Source organism: Cynara cardunculus (genome assembly GCF_001531365.2).
Source record: "Cynara cardunculus var. scolymus isolate 2C chromosome LG 6, CcrdV1, whole genome shotgun sequence".
Classification (NCBI taxonomy): domain Eukaryota; kingdom Viridiplantae; phylum Streptophyta; class Magnoliopsida; order Asterales; family Asteraceae; genus Cynara; species Cynara cardunculus.
In genome coordinates this window covers 16,693,095-16,703,083 of record NC_037533.1, presented here as the reverse complement: position 1 = coordinate 16,703,083, position 9,989 = coordinate 16,693,095, and the positions used below count along the sequence as shown (strand labels likewise).

The window sequence follows — 9,989 nt, the reverse complement described above, 5'->3', positions numbered from 1 at the left end:
TCTTCATCTCTTGTTGTCATGGTTTAGAATTTAGATCATGTACCAGGCTACCGGCTAATAAGTTAGCTGTTAGCTGTTAAACTAGTGATATTTAGTAAAAAAAGCAGTTGATATGTGGGTATCTTTCCTTGCGGGGGAGTTATAAAGTTTTAGTTAGACATGCATAGTTTAGTAATTTACTTATCGTGTTCCATCGTTTTGATTTTTACAAGGCCAAAAAAAGTTGCATTTTTATCTCACTAAATCATGCCACATCCTGGACTAGTTGTCGTGTCTGTCAACAAGTTCTTTTTGTTGCATTGTGTACCAAAACGCACTTCATAAGTAGTTATCGGAGAAATATAAGAGGCAAAATTAGAAAAGAATTACAATAGCTTGTTGAAATTTTCAAGTAACGGTTAAGAAAACTAAGGGACTGTTTACCAAACACTTACCCGCTAAGCGCTTAACGATAAAATTTAACATTATCATTTACTTACCGAGTGAGATTTTAGTCCAGCAAAACGACATCGTATACAACAATTTACCCAGTAAGTGCTTACCGTGGTAAGAGTCGTCGCCCTCATTTACCGGGTAAGACTCTTCGTCCTTGTCTCGCTCTTACCAAGTAAGATTTTTGGTCCTTATCATATATTCATCCACTAAAGTAATGTGACTTGGTAAGCGCTTACCCGAGTGAGCGTTTAGTAAACGGCCCCTAATAATGTTTATCCAAACAAGGTTTTTTCAATTTTCAATGAAATCAAAAAATAAGCTAAATTGGACCAAGTCCCTATGACCTTGTGTTTTTATACATCCTTAAGGATGCGTTTAGTACACTAAACAGAATTGGACAGAGATTCATGTCTCATGTTTAACATAACTTTTATGTGAAACAGACAAAAACAAAGTGGAACACGCCTGTTCCATCCTTACCTCATTGAACAAAGCGGAACAAACTTATATTTTACCAATATAATCGCAAAATAAAACTTAATTCTCTTCTAAAACATCAAATAAATCTTCTATTTACACTTTATTCGTTCTTTAAATGTATTTATTGTATGTTATGTTTCTTAAACTTTCATTTTATTGTCAAAATATTATTCATATACGGTTTCTATATTTTTATTAATTATGTAATTTATTATATATTAATAATAAAAAATAATGTAGAAAAGAGATAATAAAAATTGGAAACTACAATTTTTTTTTATTTAATGCCGTTTTAATTGTTTTGGCGAAAATTTTCTAATGATATATTTTATTATAAAAAACAATTATTCTATTATAATTTAATAAATTACATAAATTAATTAAAATAAACAACTCATTATGGGTAAATTGATCATTTTACTTGTTCCGTTCTGTCCAGTTTTGAACAGTTGTTTTATCTTGTCCTATCTGGACATCAAACACACCCTAATTGTTCGGCATAGACATGCACAAAACACCCAAAGCCCAACCCATAGTGAGCCAGAAGCTCGTTCTCGTTTAGACTAGGCCTCAAAAAGCCTGATCAAGCCGAAATTTGGAAACGGGCTCGGAGAAAACAGGCTTGGAAGGCCTGTATCGTGCATATCTAGAAATGACTCATGAGTACCATTTTTATGATATTGCATCAAGCAAAACATGAATTCCAGAAAACCCAAAGATTTTTAAGAATCAAATTGCAACCTGAACAAAAACACGAACATCGACCATCGTAAAGAAAAGCCCACAATTTCGCCATCAAACGGGTCTAAAATACCGGTTCATATGGTACAAAGTTTTACAACAATGTTGGGTCACAAATGAACAAACAGACACAAACTTACTTGAGCTTAACTGTTTCAGACACAATAGAATAGAATCACATCCCCTGATTATTTGTTTCATTTATATTCTTGAAAGTTGACATGCCCTGTTGCTTGTGCATGTTCTACAGCTTCCTGCATTGTTTCAATACAAATAAAACAAAGGCCACAGGTAAATAAAGTGTTGTTTGCAGACTGGACAAGACGAAAACGTTTCACGGTTTTGACTTGGGTAGTTTAGTAATTTTACCAATCATATCCCCATTTCTCTTGTTTTTTTGTTCCACTATGCATTTTTGTGCCCCTTAGGTCTTGTCTTGATATAGTTACATATGCAGCTGAATTTCTTTTTAAAGGTTTTAGGGATTGTTTGATTGGTTTTCCATTAAGTCATGTATGGATAAAGTTGTTTGTGTGGATTAATCTGTTTGTGTAGATGGAGATGGTTTTTGTTTGGGAGGTTCTTTTATAGATCAAAGAAGCATGTTTTTTTTTTTTTAATTTGAAGGGACATGATTGAAAAAAACTTGGCTTTCTGCATAAAACTCCCCACACTGGAAGCTTATTGATAAGCCACTGTCTGTATCATTTAAACAGTCATGTATGGGTAACACGGAATAAGCTGTGAATCCCATTAAGCTTGTTAAGGTGCAAACAAACAAGAAAGTTTTAATTTGACATGGGTAGATTAGTAATTTACCAATCTTGTACCCATCTCCCCTTTTTTTGTTCCACCTATTTTGATGGAATAGGAAAAAAAATGCATTGTTGTCCTACTCAAGTCTTGTCTTAGGAGGCATGAGGTAGGCGGGGTGAAAGAATCCGGAAGGTTTTACGGTTTTTATTTGACATGGGTTGTTTAGTAATTTACCAATATTATGCCCAACTCCCTGGTATTTTGATGCAGAAAACATGCATTTTTGTCCCATGCAGGTCTTGTCTTACGAGCGTGAGGTAGGCAAGTGAAAGAATTCCAGAAGGTTTTAGGTTTTTTTTGACAGGGGTAGTTTAGTAATTTGCCTTACTTATCCCTGTTCCCTAGTTTTTGTTCAGCCTATTTTGGTCAAACTTGAAAAAAAACATTTTTGTCCCAATCAGGTCAGGTCTTGTCTTGTCCTAGTCCAATGGTGTGCCAACCGTGGGACAACAAGTTTTTGTATTGTCCTCACGTACGGCAGACTCACCCTACAAAACTTGAAAAAGAACTATTTTTCCTTAAAAAAAGTATTACCTTTTGACCAATGACACCAATTTGGCACACCCCGCAGCGCAATGTGAAGTTGGCAGTGTCGGTATAACTCCTTTTCCTAAAACACGTCAAAATTGAGCGTCATTTTCATGAAAAGAAAAAGAATCAGAAAAAACCCGAAACTTTATGAATCCGACATTTGGTACTTTTACCTTTGTTGATCCTTTACAAGATTTAAAGCAAGTGATTCATATGCCCCGATGGTCCTATCGCGATTAACAACAAAAACCGTCTGATCGAACTCTTCAGGAGCTCCATCGGCCGGAGACATCTATAAAGACAAAAGCGTTATATAAACACGCACTTCATTAAACTACACCCTTCTCAAAGCGTACCAAAAAACCCAGCTTACAGAAGTCTTGAAAACAACTTATTAAGAATCAAATATTGCTTAGGGTCAGTTTGTTAGCAGCTTAATAGGATTGCAGCTTATTCGGTCAGCTATACATGACTGTTTGGTAGTGGCTTATTGATATAGAAAGTTGCTTATTCAATAAGCTTCTAGGGGGAAACTTTATGCAAAAAGCCAAGTTTTTCCCAAACCTACCCCTTCCAATTAAAAAAACATGCTCATTCCATCTATGAAAAAACTCTCCCAAATAAAAACCTTCGCAATCTATATAGACAGATTAATCCACACAAGCAACTTTATCCGTACATGACTTAATGGAACCAAGCAAACAGTCCCTTAAAAGCATAAGGAGACCGAAAAAAGGAATGGTAGAGAATCACATACGGCCAAAGCATCGTAATGGAGTCCATCATATATCAACATAACTCTTTCACGATAGCTTTTTTCCTGCCAAACAAAAATGGGATATCGGGATTTTTTACAGCCAAAAAATACGAATTTTTTAACCATGGTTAACGAATGCTAACCTGTCCATACAAGTCACATCTTGTTGTTTGGATATCATATGCTGCAATTTCACGACCGTAATAATCTGCTAATATTGAAAGCTCTATCGCACCTTCATAAGAGCATTTTAGGAAAAAAAAATTAAGCGGAAAAAATTACACGTATATTCCGAAAGATTGTTCAAAAGTTAAGTTACGGTTTATGTTGTTCCTAAAGCCGGAGATCTAGACGGGAAGAAGCGAGCCGAAGGTATAGAGTGTAGAGGTTAAGATTAGTAAATCCACTCAGTAGTTCGGTTTTATGTTTTTCTGCCTCTAATCTCTATTTGTACTGCTATTGCTTACTTATATCTAGAGATGCACAAAAAAGCAGAAGCCCAAAGCCCGGGCCTAGTGAACCCGAGCCCGGTCCAGGCCAGGCCTCAAAGCCCGATATGCCGAAATTTTGGGGGCATGCCAGGCCTGAAAAATCCCAGGCTGAAGAAGCCCGGTAAAGCCCAAAAAAGCCTTTCGGACCCTTTTTCAACCCCAAAGCCCGGCCCGGCATGGGCCATTAAAAGCCTGGCCATTTTTTCTCATTGAAAACGGGCTTGGAAGGCCTGGGCCTTGTGCATCTCTACTTATATCCAACTTCTCAAATTTTAAGCTTACTCGCTTTTCTCTCATTCACCCACTTTTCACAAGCCGGAGGTTTTCATAGAAATAGCCGTTCAACTCTTTGAGGTAGATATCAAATTTGTGTACATCTTACCCTCCCCAGACCCCACCTCCACATCGGATATACTCGGTTGGTTTACGCTTACAGGTTCAAAGAAGGCAATCTTGAGAACACGACACAGTATCATCAATCTATTTGTAATAAATATAAATAGAAGTGCAATCTTTTCTTACTTCATGATTTTAGAGGGAAAGCGTATCTCCATGTTTAGAAACGATTAAAGAAGATTGAAAAAGTAACGCTCTTAAAATGGGAGAATAATCACACATGAAGAAAAATATTCAGCCAATATAACAAGAAATGCGGAGTCCACCAAGATGCATTGGACACGATGATTCATTCAAGATATTGGTTTTGAGGCATGGGTTTCCTAAAATCAACTACGTTGGCATCGCCATTACAAAGCCTTTTAATCACATTAATCATACAGAACCTCTTAATCATTCTGACCACTTAATCATTTCGTACCAAATCTTTCAGCATCACCAAACAACCCCTTAGAGCTTCAAAACCAACCTCAACATAAAAAAATTAACTATGTTCCATAAAAATATGTGAACGACCAAAGAGCCATTGGCCCAACAATACATTAGTACCCGGATTACTGGTAGAGCCCAACCTACTTGGAAGTCAAAGATTCACACCCACCAAAGGTGAAGAGTGTGTGTGAGTTTTTCCATATATAAAATATTACGTACTTCAAAACAACGTGTGATTGACTGCAAATATTCATCATAGTGCAATCCACGTCCCATATGATAAATGGCATGCTCCTTATGACATGAATCGAAAAGAAAAGAGAACGAAACATACCTCCCCATTTCTCGGGATTAAGAATCCAAGCACAATATTCTTCGTTCGGTTTCCCAAGGAATGCTTCAGAATATTTTGTTGGATCGCTAGCTACCGTAGCGGCTATAACCTTTGAAATAATTATACAAAATAGTTAACAATATGATTGGTAAACCTACTGAAGCATTAAACTATGATTTATGAAGCATATATATATATATATATATAGAGAGAGAGAGAGAGAGAGAGCACGATAGTCAAATGAGAACCACGAAAAGGTTACAAACCCGTGAGAACCGGTATTTTACATGATTTTTTTCATCAAAAGCTATGATTTAAGATATTGTTACACATATATTTGTGTTCACCTTGTAAAAATTTACATGTGAAACTTCTTTTTCCGTTCACTTAGTGAAACAAAAAATACACGTAAAATGTTTCTCATGGTGAAACTATCACACTATGAAACAAATATATGTGAAACAATATCTTAAATCCTAGCATTTGATGAAAAAAATCATGTAAAAAATATTTTTAAATTGGTTCTCAAGGGCCTGTAACGGTGTAACCTTCTATGGTTCTCATTTAATTTATCCCTCTCTCTCTCTCTCTCTCTCTCTCTCTCTCTCTMTATATATATATATATATATAACAACGCTAACGTCAAAACAAACTAAGAATTCCCATTTCGGAAGAAACAACATTGTTGATGGCACCACTCGGCATTATCCATGTAATATTGATTCTAAAGTAACTTTCTCATTTGAATATAAACCAAATCGAACGAGCCCTTTATATCGCACCCGGAGGTGGGTCTTGGGGTAAGATGTATGCCTCTAACCCTAAAGAATAGAGTAGTTGTTTGTGTGAAAACACTGCAGAAAATATACATCACGTAATTGTATTTGCATGAGAATGCTATATCCGTGCAATTCCGTTACAAACCGTCTAGCTTCATTCACACTCTACCAATTTGTGTGTCTCTCGTTTCCCTTTCCTTCCTTATGCCCAATTACCTTGTTCGTTTACTTGTCCAAACTCTCCCACCAACAATCATATAAATTCAACATTTAGTCTAGACGGATGATAAAATAGTCATTTCTATCTTTCAGATCGTTTACTCGGCAGTCAACATGCAAACATCTTAACCAATACAAACAACTTAATCGATACACGGCATTAATGAAAGAATTACACCTTCCTCACTTGTTATATCCATTTGTTCTGCAAACAAGGTCTTCGCATAAACAACCTCTCTACCCCTCAGAGTAAAGGTAAGGTTCGGTTGGTTTTCCATTAAGTGCAGTCTAGATAAAGTTGTTTGTGTGGATTAATCTTTCTGTTTAGATTGGGAATGTTTTTGTTCTGGAGGGCTTTTTCATAGATGGAATTAGCGTGTTTTTTAATTGGGAGGAGCAGGTTTGGAAAAAACTTGACTTTCTGCATAAAGATCCCCCTTAGAAGCTTACTAAATAAGTCACTTACTATATCATTAAGCCACTACCAAATAGTCTTCTATATCATTAAGCTGCTAACAAACAGGCTCTTACCCTACTCAGACCCTAGCTTTGGATGAAATTTACCGTTTTCCGTTCAGTTTGGTTTTGCTTCAAGAACCCAAAATACAGAATTTACAAAGAAGACGAACGTAAGAACCGACAGAATCTAACCTGTCTCAGTTCCGAAGCCTTCTTTTTATCATGGTCCATAACATACCTGCATTAAAACAACCAACAAACGACTAGAGATCGATACCCCACCTAAAATAAAAAAAAGAATTGTGAAAAAATGAAGTTTAATGTTTGAAAACTTCACCCTACAGCATTGAAGAGACAACTATTATCAGAAGGAATCACCCTTCTAACTATACTACCTTCCATCTTCTAAATATGCACCTGAAAACCATCAAAATTTGCAGACCATTTCAAGATTTTGATATGAACACATGTTAACAACAATACATCAAACAACCATCAAATTCAAAAGTTTCCATAACTAAATATAACAAATTAGAACTGGAATTGAAGATGACACTCTTTTCCCTTCCAAATTTGACAAGAAGATTTCACACCCAAATTATATGCAACCCCAATTTTAACCCTAACCCTAACTGTCTACCTGATTATGGTTCAAATGAGCAGAACCAAACCCAAATTTCTTTGTAGTTTCAAGAGATGATTAGATTTCGTGTTCTGAAAGAAAATACTTCACAACAAGCAACTTCAAATACGAGAAGAAATATCAACTAAAACCCATAAGAATTCTCGACATTTGAAGACGAACAAATACGATAAAAAGATCGAAAAGAGGGAATTCAGATCTGTGGGAAAAGGGTACCTGTGAATTGCTTTCAGAAGTAGGACGAGAAGAAAGGAATCTGATTCTGAAGATGAGGGATGGATTACACCGTCTGAAATCGATCTTTAATCGCAAACAAAAATGGTGACGATTAGAAATCACTTTTTGGATTACGAAAGGATTTGGTGAGGGTTTAAAAATGGAAATTTGTTATAAGATATGATTTTTATATATCTCCATGTCCAGAGTTCAGAAGGAACCGCCGATACGCTACCGGCGACCTCTCGCAGTTTTTGTTTTTATTTTATTTTTTTTTTTAACCACAAATTACCATTAATTATTATGGTTTATTGGTTGGGTTGATCTGATTGAAAATATTTGAATAACTCAACTCAATATTTGTGATTTTTTTAACCCAATTCAATGCTTGTAGTTTGAAAATTTTTAGCTCAACCCAATACAAAACAAAATACAACTCAACCCAAACAGTATGGGTTATTTGAGTTGATACTTTGGTATATTAAAATATTCTTCTAACTTGAATATGTTATTTCTCTATTCATAATTTCTTTTTCATCATCAACCATTTGATACAATTTATCCATAATTCTTACATATGTCATATTAAGTTAATTTTCTTAATTTACATATATATGTTCACAGTTACTGAATATATATACGAATGAGTTATATAGATGTTAATAGATTAAAAATATGTGTACATAAAGAACGTATGTGATGGTATAATTGTCTAATGTATATATTAATACACTTTCAACAATCATATTAAATCTAATAAATAAAAGAATAATGGAATCATCGGGTTGGGTTAGGTTTAAATAGTAGTAACCACATATCAACTTAATACCTACGGTTTGAAAATTTTACAACTCGATTAAACAAATTGAGTTGTTTCGAATTGAATTATTTCACATTAGATTGGATTAAGTAATATCAAGTTGATCAGGTTTTTAAACACCCCTAATTAAAACCATACATTCTTTTCATCATTAACTTTGATATTTTAATTATTCACAAGTGTAAATAGGAAGAAGTAGAAATGTATAATTTTTTCAAAAAACTTAATCTATATAAAATAATATAAAATATTTATTATATTATTAAAATATTGATGAAATGAATAAAAAATTAATTATAAATGAAATAACAAATATTTCAGTATGACTTAATTTGTATAAAATAAAGTTTATAATAATAATTCTATGAAATATTGTTAAAATATTCTGACGTTTTATTATATTATTAAAATATTTCATAAATTTATTGAAATGTACTTTTTTAAAATAATGTTTTAATATCATTAGTGGGAACGAATAATCGTTAAAAAGTGAATCTTGTTTGGAAAAAAAAAATTTGTCTCTAAATGGTTTTAAAACCCCCTAAATGATTTTGTATTATGGGCATCCTTAACTTTCCAGCGTCCTAATTTCATTGTAAACAGTTACCAAACAATTATATTTTATTTTGCACTATATCATAAAAGCCAGTTAATCCTTTTGATTATTTAATCATTCTGCACCAAACAATTCAGCAACTGTCAAATAAACTCCTAACCCTAAATCCAAATAGAACAAAAAAACAACAAACTTAATTTTCCTCATGAACCAAAAAAAATCTAAATTATTGTCTGAATCTTGAAAACAGCATCGTCCCTCCATTCTCAGTCGGGAATGCACATGATGAAGACCACCTTCCCCTCCCCATCTCTATTTCTCTTCTCCCATCAAACCGTCGGTTTAGAATTCCATAGAGGCCGATCCATGGAAGTCGGTTCAAATCACATCCCGAGTTGCAGACCTATCTTTTCCCTGTGTTCGTTTTCACATCGACCAAGCAACCTTTTTGGTCGTGTACGTATTGATTTCAACTTGATTTAGGGATTTGGATATTGATTTTAGGGTATCGGGTTCTTTGTATATTGTTATTTTTAGTATTATTGATGTTTAAGGGTGATCTAGCAAATGAGTTGTCGTGATGGAGATGTTCATACGATTCGGGAGAGAAGATCAAAAGGAAACTAATTAAAGACAATGAAATAAAGAAAAACGATGGTTGGAATGTCAGAAAACTAAATTCAACGGAACTTGAAAATACGAGTTATAGTATGCAATAAATAAAGTATAGGGACCACTTTCGCAAAAAACACAAAACCATAGGGAACAAATCCATTATTCAGTCAAGTTCATGAGTTTCATAACATCTTTAACGGATTTTCCAAATCAAAAAGGGGGGTGCCATTAAGGGGGGTGTTGAATGTGTTGGAAATTGGAATGAGTTT

General features: G+C 34.4%; 1 protein-coding gene across 2 annotated transcripts; it reads right to left on the bottom strand.

The window, feature by feature from the left end:
* Positions 1-1,657: 1,657 nt before the first annotated feature.
* Positions 1,658-7,965, bottom strand: LOC112514417 (ubiquitin thioesterase OTU1). 2 transcript variants are annotated; one of them, XM_025120884.1, is made up of 9 exons: positions 7,730-7,965; positions 7,208-7,287; positions 7,063-7,108; positions 5,414-5,522; positions 3,904-3,995; positions 3,761-3,823; positions 3,177-3,295; positions 3,007-3,082; positions 1,658-1,910 (listed from the first exon to the last, which is right to left on the bottom strand). In XM_025120884.1, the coding sequence occupies exons 2-9, from the start codon at positions 7,270-7,272 to the stop codon at positions 1,854-1,856; spliced, it is 627 nt and encodes a 208-aa protein (XP_024976652.1). In that variant the 5' UTR covers positions 7,273-7,287; positions 7,730-7,965; the 3' UTR covers positions 1,658-1,853. The 2 variants fall into 2 exon arrangements, with proteins under 2 accessions (XP_024976652.1, XP_024976653.1); XM_025120885.1 differs by lacking the exon at positions 7,730-7,965 and adding an exon at positions 7,511-7,669.
* Positions 7,966-9,989: the final 2,024 nt, after the last annotated feature.